General features: G+C 48.2%; 1 protein-coding gene across 1 annotated transcript; it reads left to right on the top strand.

Annotated features, from left to right (window-relative positions):
• Positions 1–399: 399 nt before the first annotated feature.
• LOC138368015 (uncharacterized PPE family protein PPE16-like) lies at positions 400–1479 on the top strand. The gene has a single exon (XM_069330314.1). The coding sequence runs from the start codon at positions 400–402 to the stop codon at positions 1477–1479; it is 1080 nt and encodes a 359-aa protein (XP_069186415.1).
• Positions 1480–20275: the final 18796 nt, after the last annotated feature.

Raw genomic sequence — 20275 nt, 5'->3', positions numbered from 1 at the left:
CCACGCACATGATGGATGTGTGTTCCACTACCACCCGCAGGATGGGTATGGGGTCCACTACCCCCCCACAAGATGGGTATGGGGTCTACTACCATCAATAAGGTGGGTATGGGGGTTCACTACCACTCACAAGATTGGAATGGGGTCCACTACCACCCATAAGATGGTTATGGGGTCCATTCCCACCCACAAGATGGGTATTAGAGTCCACTACAACCCACAAGAATGGTATGCGGTCCACTACCACCCGCAGGATGGGTATGGGGTTCACTACTACCAGCAAGATGGGTGTGGGGTCTACTACCACCAACAAGATGGGTGTGGGGTCTCACTACCCCCACAAGATGGGCATTGGGTCCACTACCACCCACAAGTATTGAGTCCACTAACACCCACAAGATGGTTATGGTGTTCACTACATCCAACATGATTGGTATGGGGTCCACTAACCCCAACAAAATGGGTATGGGGTCTACTACCTCCCACAATATCGGTATGGGGTCCACTACCACCCACAAGATGGGAATGGGGTCCACTACAACACGCAGGTTGGGTATAGGTTCCCACAACCACCTGGGGTCCACTACCAACCACAAGGTTGGTGTGGGGTCCACAACCACCAAAAAGATGGGTATGAGGTCCATTACCACCCACAAGAAGAGTATGGGGTCCACTTCCATTCACATGAGGGGTTTAGGGCCATTAACCCACCACCCCCCCAAGACAGGTAGGGTGTCCACTACCACCCACAGGATGGGTATGGGGTTCACTACAACCAACATGATGGGTATGGGATCCACTACCACCTACAAGATGGGTATGGGATCCACTACCACCTACAAGATGGGTATGGGGTCCACTACCACCAACAAGTTCGGCATGGGCTCCACTACCCTCTTCAAGATGGGGATGTGGTCCTCTACACCCCACAAAATTAGTATATGGTCCACTACCACCCACAGGATTGGTATGGGGTACACCTCCTCCAACAAGATGCGTATGGGTTCCACTACCTCCCACAAGATGGGTATGGGGTCCATTAACACCCACAAGATGGGTGTGGGGTCCACTACCACCCACACAATGGGTGTTGGGTCCACAACCTCCAACAAGTTGGGTATTGGGTCGACTACCTCCTCACAAGATAGTTGTGTGATAAACTACCACCCGCAGGAGGGGTATAGGGTCCACTACCACCAACAATATGAGCACGGGTTCCACTACCACCCTCAAGATGGGTATGATGTCCACTACCACCCTCAAGATGGGTATGGTGTCCATTACCGCTCACAAGAGATGGGTATGGGGTCCACTACCCCCCACAAGATGGGTATGGGGTCCACTTCCACCCACAAGTTGGGTATTGGGTCCACTACCTCCTCACAAGATACGTGTGTGATAAACTACCACCCGCAGGAGGGGTATAGGGTCCACTACCCCCTTGAAGATGGGGATGGGGGTCATCTACCACCCACATGATTGGTATGTGGTCCACTACCATCCGCAGGATGGGTATGAGGTTCCACTACCTAAAAAAAATGGGTATGGGTTCCACTACCACCCACAAGATGGGTATGGGGTCCATTACCACCTACAAGATGGGTGTGGGGTCCACTACCACCCACAAGATGGGAATGGTTCCATTACCACCCACAAGATGGGTATGGGGTCCACTACCATTCACATGATGGGATTGGGTCCACTACCACTCACAAGTTGGGTATAGGGCCCATTAACCCACAAGATGGGGATGGGTTCCACTACCACCAACAAGATTGGTATGTGAGCCAGTACCACCCGCAGGATGGGTATGGGGTCCACTACCACCAACAAGATGGGTATGGGTTCCACTACCACCCACAAGATGGCTATGAGGACCTCTACAACCCACAAAATGGGTGTAGGGTCCACTACCACCCACAAGATGGGTGTGGGATCCACTAGCACCCACAAGTTGGGTTTGGGCTCCACGACCCCCCTCCAAGATTGGGAATGGGTCCACAACCACCCACAAGATTGGTATATGGGCCACTACCACCCACAAGTTGGGTATGGGGTACACTACCCCCTTCAAGATGGGGATGGGGTCCTCTATCACCCACAAAATTGGTATGTGGTCCACTACCACCCGCAGGATGGGTATAGGGTCCACTACCACCAACAACATGGGTATGGGTTTCATTCCCACCCGCAAGATGGGAAGGGGGTCCACTACCACCAACAAGATGGGTGTGCGGTCCACTACCACCCACAAGATTGGTGTGGGGGTCCACTACCACCCACAAGTTGGGTATGGGGTCCACTACCTTCTTCAAGATGGGGACTGGGTGCTCTACTACCCACAAGATTGGTATGTGGTCCACTACCACCCGCAGGATGGGTATGGGGTCCACTACCACCAACAAGATGCGTATGGGTTCCACTACCACTCACAAGATTGGTATAGGGTCCATTACCTCCTACAAGATGGGTGTGTTGTCCACTACCACTCACAAGATGGGTGTGGGGTCTACTAGCACCCACAAGTTGGGTATGTGGTCCACTACCCCCGCACAAGATGGGGATGGTGTCCACTACCACTCACAAGATGGATAGGGGTCCACTACCACCCACAAGATGGTTATTGGGTTCACTACCACGCACATGATGGGTATTGGGGGACACTAACCCCAACAAGATGGAAATGGGGTCCACTACCACCCAAAACATCGGTATGGTGTCCACTACCCTCACAATATGTGTATTGGGTCTACTATCACCTACAAAATGAGTATGGAGTCCACTACCACCCTACAAAATGGATATGGGGTCCACTATCACCCACAAGATTGGTATGTGGTCCACTACCACCGGAAGGATCGGCATGGGGTCCACAACCACCAACATGCTGGGTATGGGGTCCATTACCACACACAAGATAGGTATGTGGTCAACTACCACCCACAGGATTGGTATGGGGTACACTACCACCAACAAGATTCCTATGGGTTCCACTGCCACCCACAAGATGGGTATGGGGTCAATTACCACCCACAAGTTGGGTATGGGGTCCACTACCTCCTCACAAGGTGGGTGTGTGGTCAACTACCACCCGCAGGAGGGGTATAGGGTGCACTACCACCATCAAGATGGGCATGGGTTCCACTGCCACCCTCAAGATAAGTATGGGGTCCACTACCACCCTCAAGATGGGTATGGGGTCCTCTACCGCCCACAAAAGATGGGTAAGGGGTCCACTACCCCCACAAGATGGTATGGGGTTCAGTACCACCACCAAGATTGGTATGGGGTCCACTACCACCCACAAGTTGGATGTGTGGTCCACTACCACCCGCAGGATGGGTATGGGGTCCACTACTACCAATAAGATGGGTATGGGGTCCACTACCACCCACAAGACTGGAATGGGGTCCAATACCACCCACAAGATGGGTATGGGGTCCATTCCCACCCACAAGATGGGTATTAGGGTCCACTACAACCCACAAGAATGGTATGCGGTCCACTACCACCCGACGGATGGGTATGGGGTTCACTACTACCAGCAAGATGGGTGTGGGGTCTACTACCACCCACAAGATGGGTATAGTGTTCACTACTACCCACAAGATTGGTATGGGGTCCACTACCACCCACAAGATGGTTTTGGTGTTCACTACCACCCACATGATGGGTATGGGGTCCACTAACCTCAACAAGTTGGGTATGGGTTCCACTACCACCCACAACATGGGTATGGTGTCCACTACCCTCACAATATGGGTATGGGGTCCACTACCACCCACAAGATGGGAATGGGGCCCACTACAACACGCAAGATGAATATAGGTTCCCACAACCACCTGGGGTCCACTAGCCCCCCCACCGGACTTGTATGGGGTCCACAATCACTCACAAAATGGGTATTGGGTCTACTATCACCCTGAAGATGGATATGGGGTCCACTACCACCCACAAAATTGGGTATGTGGTCCACTACCACCGGCAGGATGGATATGGGGTCCATTTCCACCCACAAGATGGGTATGGGGTCCACTACCACCCACAAGGTTGGTATGGGGTCCACTACAACCCACAAGATGGGTATGCGGTCCGTTACCACCCACAAGTTGGGTATTGGGTCCACTACCATTCGCATGATTAGTATGGGGTACACTACCCTCCCCCCCTCCCACAAGAGAAGTATGATGTCCACTACCACTCCCAAGTTGGGTATGGGGCCCATTACCCCCACTAGATGGGTATGGGATTCACTCCCACTAACAAGATGGGAATGAGTTCCACTACCACCCATAAGATGGGTATGGGGTCCACTGTCACACGCAATATGGGTATGGGGTCCACTACCTCCCACAAAATCGGTGTTGGGTCAACTAGCACCCACAAGTTGGGTATGGGGTGACAAGACAGGTATGCGGTCCACTACCACCTACATGATAGGTATGGGGTCCACTACCTCCCACAAGATGGGAATGGGGGTCCACTATAACCCACAAGATTGGTATGTGGTCCACTACCACCCGCAGGATGGGTATGGGGTCCACAACCACCAACAAGATGGGTATGGGGTCTATTACCACCCACATGATGGGTATGGGGTCCACTACCAACCACAAGGTGGGTATGGGGTCCACTACTACCCACAAGATGGGAATGATTCCATTACCACCCACAAGATGGGTATGAGGTTCACTACTATTCACATGATGGGTATGGGGACCACTACCCCCCCACAAGGCGGGTATGGGGTCCACCACCTCCCACATGATAGGATTGGGTCCACTACCACTCACAAGTTGGGTATGGGGTCCATTAACCCCACAAGATGGGGATGGGGTCCACTACCACCCACAAGAGTGGTATGTGGGCCACTACCACCTGCAGGACGTGAATGGGGTCCACTACCTCCACCAACAAGATGGGTATGGGTTCCACTACCACCCACAAGATGGCTATGAGGTCCACTACCACCCACAAAATGGGTGTGGGATCCACTTGCACCCACAAGTTGGGTATTGGCTCCACGACCCCCTCCAAGATGGGGATTGGGTCCACAACCACCCACAAGATGGGTATTGGGTCCATTACCACCCACAAGTTGGGTATGGGGTCCACTACCTCCTCACAAGACGGGTGTGTGGTCAACTACCACCCGCAGGAGGGGTATAGGGTGCACTACCACCATCAATATGGGCATGGGTTCGACTACCACCCTCAAGATAGGTATAGGGTCCACTACCACCCTCAAGATGGGTATGGGGTCCACTACCGCCCCAGAAGAGATGGGTATGGGGTCCATTATCCCCCACAAGATGGGTATGGGGTCCACTACCACCAACAAGATAGGTATGGGGTCCACTACCACCCACAAGATGGATGTGTGGTCCACTACCACCCGCATGATGGTTATGGGGTCCACTACCACCAATAAGATGGGTATGGGGTCCACTACCACCCACAAGATTGGAATGGGGTCCACTACCACCCACAAGATGGGTATGGGGTCCATTCCCACCCACAAGATTGTTATTAGGGTCCACTACAACCCACAAGATGGTTATTAGGGTCCACTACAACCCACAAGTATGGTATGCGTTCCACTACCACCCGCAGGATGGGTATGTGGTTCACTACTACCAGCAAGATGGGTGTGGGGTCTACTGCCACCAACAAGAAGGGTGTGGGGTCCACTACCACCCACAAGATGGGTATAGGGTTCACTATTACCCAGAAGGTTGGTATGGGGTCCACTAATCCCAACAAAATGGGAATGGGGTCCACTACCACCCACAACATGGGTATGGTGTCCACTAACCCCACCATATGGGTATGGGGTCCACTACCACCCACTAGATTGGTATGGGGTCCACTACCACCCAGAAGATGGTTTTGGTGTTCACTACCACCCACATGATGGGTATGGGGTCCACTAACCCCAACAAGATGGGTATGAGGTCCACTACCACCCACAACATGGGTATGGTGTCCACTACCCCCACAATATGTGTATGGGGTGCACTACCACCCACAGGATGGGAATGGGGTCCACTACAACACGCAGGGTGGGTATAGGTTCCCACAACCACCTGGGGTCCACTACCCCCCCCCCCCACCGGACGGTTATGGGGTCCACTAACACCCACAAAATGGGTATGGGGTCTACTATCACCCAGAAGATGGATATGGGGTCCACTACCACCCACAAAATTGGTATGTGGTCCACTACCACCGGCAAGATTGATATGGGGTGAAATACCACCCACAAGATGGGTATGGGGTCCACTACCACCCACAAGGTTGGCATGGGGTCCGCTACTACCCACAAGATGGGTATTCGGTCCGTTACCACCCACAAGTTGGGTATGGGGTCCACTACCATTCACATGATTGGCATGGGGTCCACTACCCTCCCCCCCCCCCACAAGACAAGTATGAGGTCCACTACCACTCACAAGTTGGGTATGGGGCCCATTACCCCCACTAGATGGGTATGGGGTCCACTCCCACTCACAAGATGGATATGGGGGTCCACTGGCGCACGCAATATAGGTATGGGTTCCACTACCACCCACAAGATGGGTGTAGGGTCAACTAGCACCCACAAGTTGGGTATGGGGTGACAAGATGGGGATGGGGTCCACTACCACCCACAAGAATGGTATCGGGTCCATTACCACCCACAAGATGGGTATGGGGTCCACTACCTCCCACAAGATGGGAATGGGGGTCCACTATAACCCACAAGATTAGTATGTGGTCCACTACCACCCGCAGGATGGGTATGGGGTCCACAACCACCAACAAGATGGGTATGAGGTCCATTACCACCCACAAGGTGGGTATGGGGTCCACTACTACCAACAAGATGGGAATGGTTCCATTACCACCCACAAGATGGGTATGAGGTCCACTACTATTCACATGATGGGTATGGGGTCCACTACCCTCCCACAAGACGGGTATGGGGTCCACCACCTCCCACATGATGGGATTGGGTCCACTACCACTCACAAGTTGGGTATGGGGTCCATTAACCCCACAAGATGGGGATGGGGTTCATTACCACCCACAAGATGGGTATGGCGTCCACTACCACTAACAAGATGGGTATAAGTTCCACTACCACCAACAAGATGGGTATGGGTTCCACTACCACCCACAAGATGGCTATGGGGCCCACTACCACCCACAAAATGGGTGTGGGGTCCACTACCACCCACAAGATGAGTGTCGGGTCCACTAGCACCCACATGATTGGTATATAGTCCACTACCACCCGCAGGATGGGTATGGGGTCCACTACCACCCAAAAGATTGGTGTGGGGGTCCACTACCACCCACAAGTTGGGTATGGGGTTCACTACCTTCTTCAAGATGGGGACTGGGTCCTCTACCACCCACAAGATTGGTATGTGGTCCACTACCACCCTGCAGGATGGGTATGGGGTCCACTACCACCAACAAGATGGGTATGGGTTCCACTACCACCCACAAAATGGGTATGGGTTCCACTACCACCCACAAGATGGGTATGGGGTCCACTACCTCCAACAAGATAGGTGTGTTGTCCACTACCACCCACAAGATGGGTGTGGGGTCTACTAGCACCCACAAGTTGGGTATTGGCTCCACGACCCCCTCCAAGATGGGGATTGGGTCCACAACCACCCACAAGATTGGTATATGGTCCACTACCACCCGCAGGATTGGTATGGGGTCCACTACCACCAACAAGACATGTATGGGTTCCACTGCCACCCACAAGATGGGTATTGGGTCCATTACCACCCACAAGTTGGGTATGGGGTCTACTACCTCCTCACAAGATGGGTGTGTGGTCAACTACCACCCGCAGGAGGGGTATAGGGTGCACTACCACCATCAAGATGGGCATGGGGTATTAGGTCCACTTCCTCCCGCAAGATGGGTATTGGGTTCACTACCGCCTACAGGATGGGTATGGGGTCCACTACCACCCACAAGATGGGTATATGGTCCACTACCACCCAGAAGATGGGTGTTTGGTCTACTACCACCCACAAGTTGGGTGTGGGGTCCACTACACCCTTCAAGATGGAGATGGGGTCTTCTACGACCCACAAGATTGGTATGTGGTCCACTTCCACCCGCAGGATGGGTATGGGGTCCACTATCACCAACAAGATGGGTATGGGTTTCACTTCCTCCCGCAAGATGGATATGGGGTCCACTACCAAGCACAAGATGGATGTGAGGTCCACTACCCCCTCACAAGATTGGGATGGGGTCCACTACCACCCACAAGATTGGTGTGTGGTCCACTACTACCCGCAGATACTACCCGCAGATGCACAAAATACATACTTGATAACCTAGCAAACCCAGCTCCAGATATTATCTTCCTTGTAGATTTCAATTTACCGAGTCTTAGATGGAGAATGGCAAACACAAATATCAAAGGAGGGAATGACCCGGGAAATAACGAACCATAGGTCAGAGAACTTTTGAGATTCTGTGACAAATTCTCGCTCACTCAACAGATTACAGAACCAACTATGAACGAAAACACACTAGACTTGTTATTCACAAACAATGATGAACTAATCAGAGACATAACAATCTCGGATACTTCATACTCAGACCATAAGCTCATTGAAGTGCAAACTAGCATAAATAACGGTAGCAGGTCTAAGAGACCCAACAAGCGAGAAAAATATTCAATCAATTCAATTTCAACAATAAGAGGATCGACTGGGAAAAAATAAATGTAGACCTTACAACCATTCAATGGGAGACGATTTTAAGCGACAAAACTCCCACTCAGGTAATAGCTCAACTGACAGCTGAAGCTTACAAGGTCTGCTTGAAGCACGTGCCTGTGAGGAGGGGCAGAAAGAGGACCACTGTATAAAGAGAACGCAGACGACTGTACAGGAGAAGGAAAAAAATAACGGAAATGCTTCGGCAGACACAACTATCACAAGCAAGGAAAATAAGCCTAAGCAGGGAGATCGAAGAAATAGAACAAACGTTGAAGCGATCATATGAGTCTGAGGAAGTGGAATTGGAACAGAAAGCTATACAAGAGATAAAGAAAAATCCTAAATATTTTTTCACATACGCAAAATCAAAATAAAAAACCTCGACCAGTACTGGACCGTTAATTACAAATGAAGGTACGTACACAGAGGACAACAAAGAGATTAGTGAAATTCTAAGAAACCAGTATGAGGCTATGTTTAGCACACCAATAAACAACATGAAAGTTGATGATCCAGACAGCTTCTTTATGAATGACATTCAAGCTGCAGATAATATAACGGATATTACCACAAACTCGGAAGACTTTGTAAGAGAAATTGACAATATGCCTATGCACTCAGCTCCTGGGCCTTACTCATGGAATTCAATATTCATAAAGAAATGTAAAGTACCAGTAGCGAGAACACTCAGCGTAATATGGAGAAAGAGCCTAGATGCAGGGGAGATACCAGCAGCACTTAAATCTGCAGATATAGCTCCGTTGCATAAGGGGGGGAGTAAAGCCTTGGCAAAAAATTTATAGGCCAGTTGCACTAACATCACACATAATAAAAGTGTTTGAAAGAGTGATTAGGAATCAAATTTCTAGTTTTATGGAAAACAATGAGTTGCACAACCCAGGACAACATGGATTTAGAGCGGGAAGATCCTGTCTGTCACAGTTACTCAACCACTATGACAATATCACAGAAGCTCTAGAAGAAAAGCAAAATGTAGATGTTGTATACACAGAATTTGCAAAGGCGTTCGACAAATGTGACCATGATCATGATGAGGGAGCCGGTCAGCCGAGCGGACAGCACGCGGCACTTGTGATCCTGTGGTCTTGGGTTCGATCCCAGGCGCCGGCGAGAAACAATGGGCAGAGTTTCTTTCATCCTATGCCCCTGTTACCTAGCAGTAAATAAGGTACCTGGGTGTTAGTCAGCTGTCACGGGCTGCTTCCTGGGGGTGGAGGCCTGGTCGAGGACCGGGCCGCGGGGACACTAAAAGCCCCGAAATCATCTCAAGATAACCTCAAGATATGATAGGGGCCTCGTAGCCTGGTATAGGGGCCTCGTAGCCTGGTGGACAGCGCGCAGGACTCGTAATTCTGAGGAGCGGGTTCGATTCCCGCACGAGGCAGAAACAAATGGGCAAAGTTTCTTTCACCCTGAATGCCCCTGTTACCTAGCAGTAAATAGGTACCTGGGTGTTAGTCAGCTGTCACAGGCTGCTTCCTGGGGGTGGAGGCCTGGTCGAGGACCGGGCCACGGGGACACTAAAGCCCCGAAATCATCTCAAGATAACCTCAAGATGAGGGATAGCACACAAAATGAGGTCAATGGGAATAACTGGAAAAGTAAGACGCTGGATACTCAATTTCCTGTTGAACAGAACACAAAGAGTAACAGTCAATCAAATAAAATCGAGTCCATGAGATGTTAAAAGCTCTGTACCTCAAAGTACAGTCCTTGCACCACTGCTGTTCCTTATTCTCATATCAGATATAGACAAAAATACACGTCACAGCTTCGTGTCATCTTTCGCAAATGACACAAAAATCAGCATGAAAATTACCTCTGCTGAAGACATTGAAAACTTACAAGCAGATGTCAACAAAGTTTTCGATTGGGCAGCAGAAAATAACATGATGTTTAACAGTGATAAATTTCAGGTACTGAGGTACGGCAAAAATGAGGATCTGAAACATAATGCAGGGTACAAAACACAAACGAATCTTCCCATAGTAGAAAAAATGCATGTCAAGGATGTGGGAATAATGATGTCCGACGATCTAACGTTTAAGGAGCACAACCAGGCAAATATTGCGTCAGCCAGAACAAAGATAGGATGGATTACGAGAACTTTCAAATCCAGGGATCCCATCACAATGGTTGTACTCTTCAAGTCACTTGTGTTGTCCCGTCTCGAGTACTGGTCAGTACTCACTTTCCACTTCAGAGCAGGAGAGATTGCTGAAATAGAGGGAATACAGAGAACATATACGGCACGCATAGACGAGATAAAACATCTAAACTATTGGGACCGTCTCAAAGCTCTCCAAATGTACTTTCTAGAAAGGAGACGAGAGAGATACCAAATAATATACACATGGAAAATACTGGAGGGCCAGGTCCCAAATCTACACAGTAAAATAACAACGTACTGGAGTGAACGATATGGAAGAAAATGCAAGATTGAACCAGTGAAGAGCAGACGTGCCATAGGCACAATCAGAGAACACTGTATAAACATCAGAGGTCCGCGGTTGTTCAACGTCCTCCCAGCGACTAAAAGAAATATTGCCGGAACAACCGTAGACATCTTCACGAGAAAACTGGACCGTTTTCTAAGAGAAGTTCCGGATCAGCCGGGCTGTGGTGGGTATGTGGGCCTGCGGGCCTCTCCAAGCAACAACCTGGTGGACCAAACTCTCTCAAGTCAAGCCTGACCTCGGGCCGGGCTTGGGGAGTAGAAGAACTTCCAAAGCCACATCAAGCAGGTATCAGGCAGGAGGGGTATGGGGTCCACTACCACCAACAATATTAGTGTGGGGTCCACTACCACCCACAAGAGAGGTATGGGGTCCACTACCACCCACAAGATGGGTATGGGATCCACTGCAACCCTCAAGATGGTTATTGGGTTCACTACCACCCACATGATGGGTATGGGATCCACTACCCCCAACAAGATGGGGTCCACTACCACCCACAACACGGGGATGGTGTCCGCTACCCCCACAATATGGATATGGAGTCCACTACCACCCACAGGATAAGTATAGGGTCTCACAACCACCAACAAGATGGGTATGGGGTCCACAACCACCGATAAGATTGGTATGGGGTTCGCTACCTCCCGCATGAGGGGTATTGGGTCCACTACCACCCACAAGATGGATATGGGTTCCACTTCCACTCAAAAGATGGGGAAGAGGTCCACTACCACCCACAAGATTGGAATGTGGTCCACTACCACCCGAAGGAAGGGTATGGGGTCCACAACCACCAACAAGATGGGTATGGGGTCAACTACCACCCACAAGGTGGGTATTGGGTCCACTACCACCCACAAGATGGGTATGGGGTCCGTTACCACGTACAAGATGGGAATGGGGTCCACTACCATTACATGATGATGGGTATGGGGTCCACTACCATTAACATGATAGGTATGGGGTCCACTACCCCCCTTCACCACAAAACGGGTCTGGGGTCCACTACCACCCATAAGATGGGTGTGTGGTCCATTACCATTCACAAGTTGGGTATAAGGTCCATTACCCCCACAAGATGGGGATGGGGTCCACTACCACCCAAAAGATTGGTATGTGGTCCACTACCATCCGCAGGATGGGTATGGGGTCCACTACCGCCAACAAAATGGGTATGGGTTCCACTGCCATCCACAAGATGGGAAGAGGGTCCACTACCACCAACAAGATGAGTATGCGGCCCATTACCACCCACAAGATTGGTGTGGGGTCAACTACCACCCACAAGTTGGGTATGGGTTGCACTACTCCCCTTAAGATGGGGATGGGGTCCTCTACCACAAACAAGATGGGTATGGGTTCCACTACCACCCACAAGATGGGTATGGGATCCATTACCACCCACAAGATATGTATGGGGTCCACTACCACCCACAAGATGGGTGTGGGGTCCACTACAACCCACAAGCTGGGTATGGGGTCCACTACCCCCTTCAAGATGGGAATGGGGTCCTCTACCACCCACATGATTGGTATGTGGTCCACTACCACCCGCAGGATGGGTATGGGGTGTACTACCACCAACAAGATAGGTATGGGTTTCACTACCACCCACAAGATGGGTATGAGGTCCACTGCCACCCACAAGATGGGTATAGGGTCCACTACCACCCACAAGATGGGTGTGGAGTCCACTTCCACCCACAAGTTGGGTATGGGGTTCACTACCCCCTTCAAAATAGGGATACTGTCCTGAACCACCCACAAGATTGGTATGTGGTCTACTACCACCTGCAGGATGGGTATGGGGTCCACTACCACCAACAAAATGGGTATGGGTTCCACTGCCACCGACAAGATGGGAAGGAAGTCCACTACCACCAACAATATTGGAATGGGGTCCACTACCACCCACAAAATTGGTAGTGGACCTACCACCCACAAGTTGGGTATGGGGTCCACTACCCCCTTCACGATGGGGATGGGGTCCCCTACCACCTACAAGATTGGTATGTGGTCCACTACCACCCGCAGGATGGGTATGGGGTCCACTACCACCAACAAGATGGGTTATGGGTTCCACTACCACCCACAAGATGGGTATGGAGTCCACTGCCACCCACAAGATGGGTATTGGGTCCACTACCACCCACAAGATGGGTGTGGGGTCCACTACCACCCACAAGTTGGGTATGGGGTTCACTACCCCCATCAAGATGGGGATAGAGTCCTCTATCACCCACAAAATTGGTATGTGGTCCACTACTACCCGCAGGATGGGTATGGGGTCCACTACCACCAACAAGATGGGAATGGGTTCCACTGCCACCCACAAGATGGGAAGGGGGTCCACTACCACCAACAAGATGGGTATGCGGTCCACTACCACCCACAAGATTGGTGTTGGGTCCACTACCACCCACAAGATTGGTGTTGGGTCCACTACCACCCACAAGATTGGTGTTGGGTCCACTACCACCCACAAGTTGGGTATGGGGCTACACCAACCCACAAGATGGGTATGGGGTCCACTACCCCTTCAAGATGGGGATGGGGTCCTCTACCACCCAAAAGATTGGTATGTGGTCTAATACCACCCGCAGGATGGGTATGGGGTCCACAACCACCAAAAAGATGAGTATGGCGTCCATTACCTCCCACAAGATGGGTATGGGGTCAACTACCACCCACAAGGTGATATGGGATCCACTGCCACCCACAAGATGGGTATGGGGTCCGTTAACACCCAAAAGATGGGTATAGGACCAGTACCATTCACATGATGGGCATGGGGTCAACTACCTCCGCCCCCCATAAGACGAGTATGGGGTCCACTACCATCTAGAAGATGGGTATAGAGTCCACTACCACTCACAAGTTGGATAAGGGGTCCCATACCCCCCCCCCAAAATGGGGATGGGGACCACTACCACCCTCAGGATTGGTATTGGGTCCACTTCCACCAACATGATAGGTATGGGTTCCACTACCACCCATAAGAAGGGTATGGGGTCCACTACCACCCACAAGATGGGTATAGTGTCCACTACCACCCACAAGATGGGTGTGGGGTCCACTACCACCCACATGATGGGTATGGGGTCCACTACCACCCACAAGATGGGTATGGGGTCTACTCCAACACACAAGATGGGTATGGGGTACACTACCATCCGTTGGATGGGTATGGGGTCCACTAACCCCATACTTGTAATGGAACCTTTACCCATCTTGTGGTTGGTAGTGGACCCCATACCCCTCAAGGTGGGTATGGGGTCCACTACCACTCACACGATGGGTATTGGTTCCGTTACCACCCACAAGATGGGTATGGGAACCAGTACCATTCACATGATGGGCATGGGGTCCACTACCCCCACCCCCACAAGACGAGTATGGGGTCCACTACCACCTACAGGATGGGTGTGGGGTCCACTACCACTCACAAGTTGGGTATGGGGTCCATTACCCCCACAAGATGGGTGTGGGGTCCACTACTACCGACAAGATGGGTGTGGGGTCCACTACCACCTTACAAGATGGGGATTGGGTCAATTACCACCCACAAGATTGGTATGTGATCCACTACTACCCGCAGGAGGGGTATGGGGTCCACGTCCTCAAGCAAGGTGAGTATGGGTTCCACTAACACCCACAATATGGGTGTGGGGTCCATTATCAACCAAAAGATGGGTATGGGGTCAACTACTGCCCACAAGAGTAGGGAAGATGAGGACTAGACCCGCGCGCGCCACCTGCCAGGTGGCACTCACATGTGTGGCACCTGGACAGATGGCGCGCGGGGGTCTAGTCCTCAAGGGTTTTGGGGGAATTTCCCGGAAGTTTGGCGCGTGTCGGAGGTAAGTGGAGCGCGCGGTTCTAGTCCTCGGGGTTTTGGGGAGCTTTTTCTGTGTGTTTGGGTCGGGAAAGAGTGAAGCCATGTTGTTGGGGATGTAGGAGAGTATGTGGTGGAGTAAGAAAATAGAAGGATAAGAGGATGGAGTAAATGAATATGTATGTGTGTTTTGCGTAGACTTAATCCTGTGTGAGGATAATAATTTTGATGATCGTGAATAAGTAGAGATTGAGTGTAGATGCGAGGAGTCCCAACATAGTCTGTTATGTTGTTTGGGGTGGGGGAGGGGTAGGGGAGGGAGGGAGGGAGGGAAGGGTGAGTGGAGCTTCCCCTCCTCGTCGTGAGACTGCTCTGGGTCATTTTGCGGTTAGACAAACCATTAACTCCCCCTACAGGAAGCCCTAAGTGTGAGAGGATGAGAGAGTAGAGTCCAGCAGGAGGGATGTGTACCATTACCCTTAAGCGTTTTTCAATGTCCGCGGAGGGGTGTGTGAGTACGGGTCACGGGTTAGAGGCTGACTGAAAGACTTTTCCAAGTAGCTTGGTTATATCTCCTCAGACACGGCGGAAGTGGTTGGGGCATCCATTACCCACTGCGTTTCGCTACGGTCCGCGACTCTCTCTCTCTCTCTCTCTCTCTCTCTGTCTCTCTGTCTCTCTGTCTGCCTCTCTCTCTCTCACTCTCTCTCTCTGTCTCTCTCTCTCTCTCTCTCTCTCTCTGTCTCTCTGTCTCTCTCTGTCTCTCTGTCTCTCTGTCTGCCTCTCTCTCTGTGTGTCTCTGTCTCTCTGTCTCTCTGTCTCTCTGTCTCTCTCTGTCTCTCTGTCTCTCTCTGTCTCTGTCTCTCTCTCTCTCTCTCTCTCTCTCTGTCTCTCTCTCTCTCTCTCTCTCTCTCTGTCTCTCTCTCTCTCTCTCTCTCTCTCTCTCTCTCTCTCTCTCTCTCTCTCTCTCTCTCTCTCTCTCTCTCTGTCTCTCTCTCTGTCTCTCTGTCTCTCTCTCTGTCTCTCTGTCTCTCTGTCTGCCTCTCTCTCTCTCTGTCTCTCTCTCTCTCTCTCTGTCTCTCTCTCTCTCTCTCTCTCTCTCTCTCTCTCTCTCTCTCTCTCTCTCTCTCTCTCTCTCTCTCTCTCTCTCTCTCTCTCTCTCTCTCTCTCTCTCTCTCTCTCTCGCTCTCTCTCTCTCTCACCCTCTCTAAAGTCCACCACACGGCACTTCACTTAGTAAACTCAGTCAAAGTCCGGAGATTAGCGTTTACTAAAAGAGAGAAACATTTCACATCATCACGGAGACGCGATCTCTACCTACAAATTATTCTTGTTAACTGTGATCACATCATCTGCTGGCTCAAATAAATATCATTGAAATGTATGCATGTTTACTCAATCTCCATCACCTCTTCGTCCTACATCCATCCATTACTGCTGTGCAGAGGTTGTATCACACAACGGGCGTTATCATAGCAAGACTCCTGAATGAATGAGCCGGCCGTACCCTCTCCCCATCCACCCCCACACACCCATACCCCTACCACCCCCTCCATGGCCGAACCATCACTGCTCCCTTCCCAGACCGGATGTTCTGTTCTAAGCCTTAGTATCATCATTCTTTGCTCAAATAGCATTTTTTTTAAGAATATCCAGTCATAAGCTGGTCTTCAATCTTATTATTATAACAAATCTTAATTTGATGTAAACACAACTGCACGGGATATACATAACCTTGTAAGGTAACACGACCAACATGATGACATCGTTCTTTGCTCAAATATCATTAATGTAACGTGGACAATATACTAACTTCGTTCTTTGCCCAAATAACATTTTAAGAGTAACGAGCAACTTTCTGTCGATGTCTGAATAATGAACTGTAAAACCATGTTTAGCCATTACATCCAAACACAATAAAATATTTTTGTTCCACACATACAAATTCCAAGCAAAGTAACCATATATACGATAATATGGAAAAACACAATCTTGTTACTATTATTAAATTGACTTGTTCATTATCCCGAGTTCAACACACTCTCTCTCTCTTAAGACCTACATTATCCAATGTAAACAGTCCGGATGAGCTGATAGTGAAATAGCTCTGGGTTAAGTCTGTTTTTCAGTTCTTATAACATGTCTGTTTTTCAGTTCTTATAACATTTGAAAATGTAAGCGTGGTTACTCATTCCGTCTCGTCGCATCTCGTTAGGGACTGACCTTGAGTCTTTCCATAGCGCGAGTTTTCACTCATCATCAACCATTAGCAATCGTTCGATCCAACAGAAAAAAAACAGAGACTAGTGTTAGCATAATAGGTGAAAAAATAGTCGATCTTTCTCTTATTACGTTTTATTCAATAACTGGTAGACATAACATAACTCGCATATTTATCTTGGTAAAACAAAACATAATAACTGTCAGACAGACAGACAGACAGACAGACATAACACTCAGCATAATGCTGACATATGGTGTTAGCATAATAGGTGAAAAAAAAGTTGATCTTTCTCTTATTACGTTTTATTCAATAACTGGTAGACATAACATAACTCACATATTTATCTTGGTAAAACAAAACATAATAACTGTCAGACAGACAGACAGACAGACAGACATAACACTCAGCATAATGCTGACATATGATGTTAGCATAATAGGTGAAAAAATAGTTGATTTCAATAACTGGTAGACATAACATAACTCGCATATTTATCTTGGTAAAACAAAACATAATAACTGTCAGACAGACAGACAGACAGACAGACATAACACTCAGAATAATGCTGACATATGGTGTTAGCATAATAGGTGAAAAAAAAGTTGATCTTTCTCTTATTACGTTTTATTCAATAACTGGTAGACACTTACATATTTATCTTGGTAAAAAACAAAACATAATAACTAACAGACAGACAGAGACATATCACTCAGCTTAATGCAGTTACATGACTACTAGTTATCAGCGGAGTTTCAAAAACTACTAGTTATCAGCGGAGTTTCAAAAAGTTTTTTTTTGTTTTTCAACTATTATGAGTTGTTTTCCATGTTTCTTTAACACCATGGCTAAGTGAGCCAGAGCTGTGTAGTAGTTGACCTCCCATTCAAGCTTTTCATCTGGATTCAAGTCATCACTGTCAATCATTCCCAACCCATAAGGAATTTTAACGCGCTTGATTGAATTATGTCGCTTAGTCATGCTTAAAATTTGATTAATGCATAGTTTAAAGCTCCATCGTCTCTTGATCTTAGTATCGTTGCGGAGTCCCTCCATTATACAATCTATATCCTCCCCACACTGCTCTAATAGAATTTTTTGGTTAACAGCGTTATTTTCTATTGGTGGTCCTGCTCTATATCGGGTCACAATAGCTATAACATGTGGTAGACTTTCTGGTAAGGGGGAAGGAGAAAAGACAGCTCCTCCTACTTTAACGCGATCAGCCACCACCACATAGTTACTTAATTTATTTATTTATTTATTTATGCATATACAAGAATGTACATAAGGAATGTGAGGATACAATTATGGTAATTACAGTCTTGTAAAGCCACTAGCACGCGCAGCGTTTCGGGCAGGTCCTTAATCTAAGAAAATTTTAAGGAGGTAAATACTTGCAAAATTTATAGACAAAAAAATGATAACAGATTACATGGAATGAAAAAAAAAAAAAAAGATGAGAGAAAATTATTGGTACAGTATATTAAAGCACATAGGTAGCTATGATTGATTGCAATGACAGCTTAAAATGGTAGTTGACAACAAATTGGTAGGCACAATACAGCAGAAACAATATAAGATTGATTGCAATGACAGCTTGAATGGTAGTTGACAAAAATTGGTAGTCACAATACAGCATATGGCTAGCACATAAAAGAAGACAGCAATGAACACAATGATAAGGTTTGATATTACATAAAAATTAGGAGATTGGGTACCACTAGGTACAGAGCAAATTTAAAGCTCAGTGTAGGAAACTAAATAGATGAAGTTAGGTACTTTTTGGTTTTGCTTTTAAATAAGGCAAAAGTTTTACAGTTTTTCAATTCACTAGGGAGTGAGTTCCATAGACTAGGTCCCTTAATTTGCATAGAGTGTTTACACAGATTAAGTTTGACCCTGGGGATATCAAAGAGATATTTATTTCTGGTGTGGTGATAATGGGTCCTATTACATCTGTCCAGGGAGAGTTTCAGAGCATGGTTTGCATTTAAGAACAGGGTTTTGTAAATATAGTTGACACAAAAGAATGTGTGGAGGGAGTTAATATTTAGCAAGTTTAGAGATTTAAATAAGGGAGCTGAGTGTTGTCTGAAAGCAGAGTTAGTTATTATTCTGATAGCAGATTTTTGCTGTGTGATGATGGGCTTAAGGTGGTTTGCAGTGGTAGACCCCCATGCACAGATACCATAATTAAGATAGGGGTAGATTAGTGCATAATATAGTGAGAGGAAAGCAGAGTTAGGAACATAATATCTGATTTTGGAGAGTATACCAACTGTCTTAGAGACTTTCTTAGTTATGTGTTGAATGTGGGTGCTGAAGTTGAGTCTCTTGTCTAGGAATAGGCCAAGAAACTTGCCATAATTTTTATTACTGATGTTAATGTTGTCTATCTGTAGCTGAATTGCATTTGATGATTTGCTTCCAAATAAGATGTAGTAAGTCTTTTCGATGTTTAATGTTAGTTTGTTCGTTGACATCCATAAGTGGACTTTTTTTAATTCATTATTCACAACATTATTTAGTGTATGTGGGTTGAGGTTTGAGTAGATAAGGGTAGTATCGTCAGCAAACAATATAGGTTTGAGAATATTAGAGACATTAGGCAGATCGTTTATATATATAAGAAATAGAAGAGGTCCTAAGATGCTGCCCTGTGGCACTCCAACGGTAATTGGTAGAGTGGAAGAAGTTGTATCATTGATGGTTACATATTGGTGTCTGTCACTAAGATAGGATCGGATGTAGTCAAGGGCAAGGCCTCGGATTCCATAATGCTGGAGTTTAAGTAAGAGGTAGTTGTGATTAACAGTATCAAAGGCTTTTCTTAGGTCAATGAAGAGTCCAATCGGAAACTCATTTTTGTCAAGGGCTGAGTAGATAATGTCAAGGAGACTAATGATTGCATCATTGGTACTCTTTTGGGACCGGAAGCCAAACTGGCAGGGGCTGAGTATGTCGAATTTTACGAGGTAGGAATAGAGCTGTTTGT

This window comes from Procambarus clarkii, chromosome 3 (assembly GCF_040958095.1).
Source record: "Procambarus clarkii isolate CNS0578487 chromosome 3, FALCON_Pclarkii_2.0, whole genome shotgun sequence".
NCBI classification, from domain to species: domain Eukaryota; kingdom Metazoa; phylum Arthropoda; class Malacostraca; order Decapoda; family Cambaridae; genus Procambarus; species Procambarus clarkii.
The sequence above is the reverse complement of the archived record's forward strand: the minus strand, read 5'-3'. Positions and strand labels throughout refer to the sequence as shown.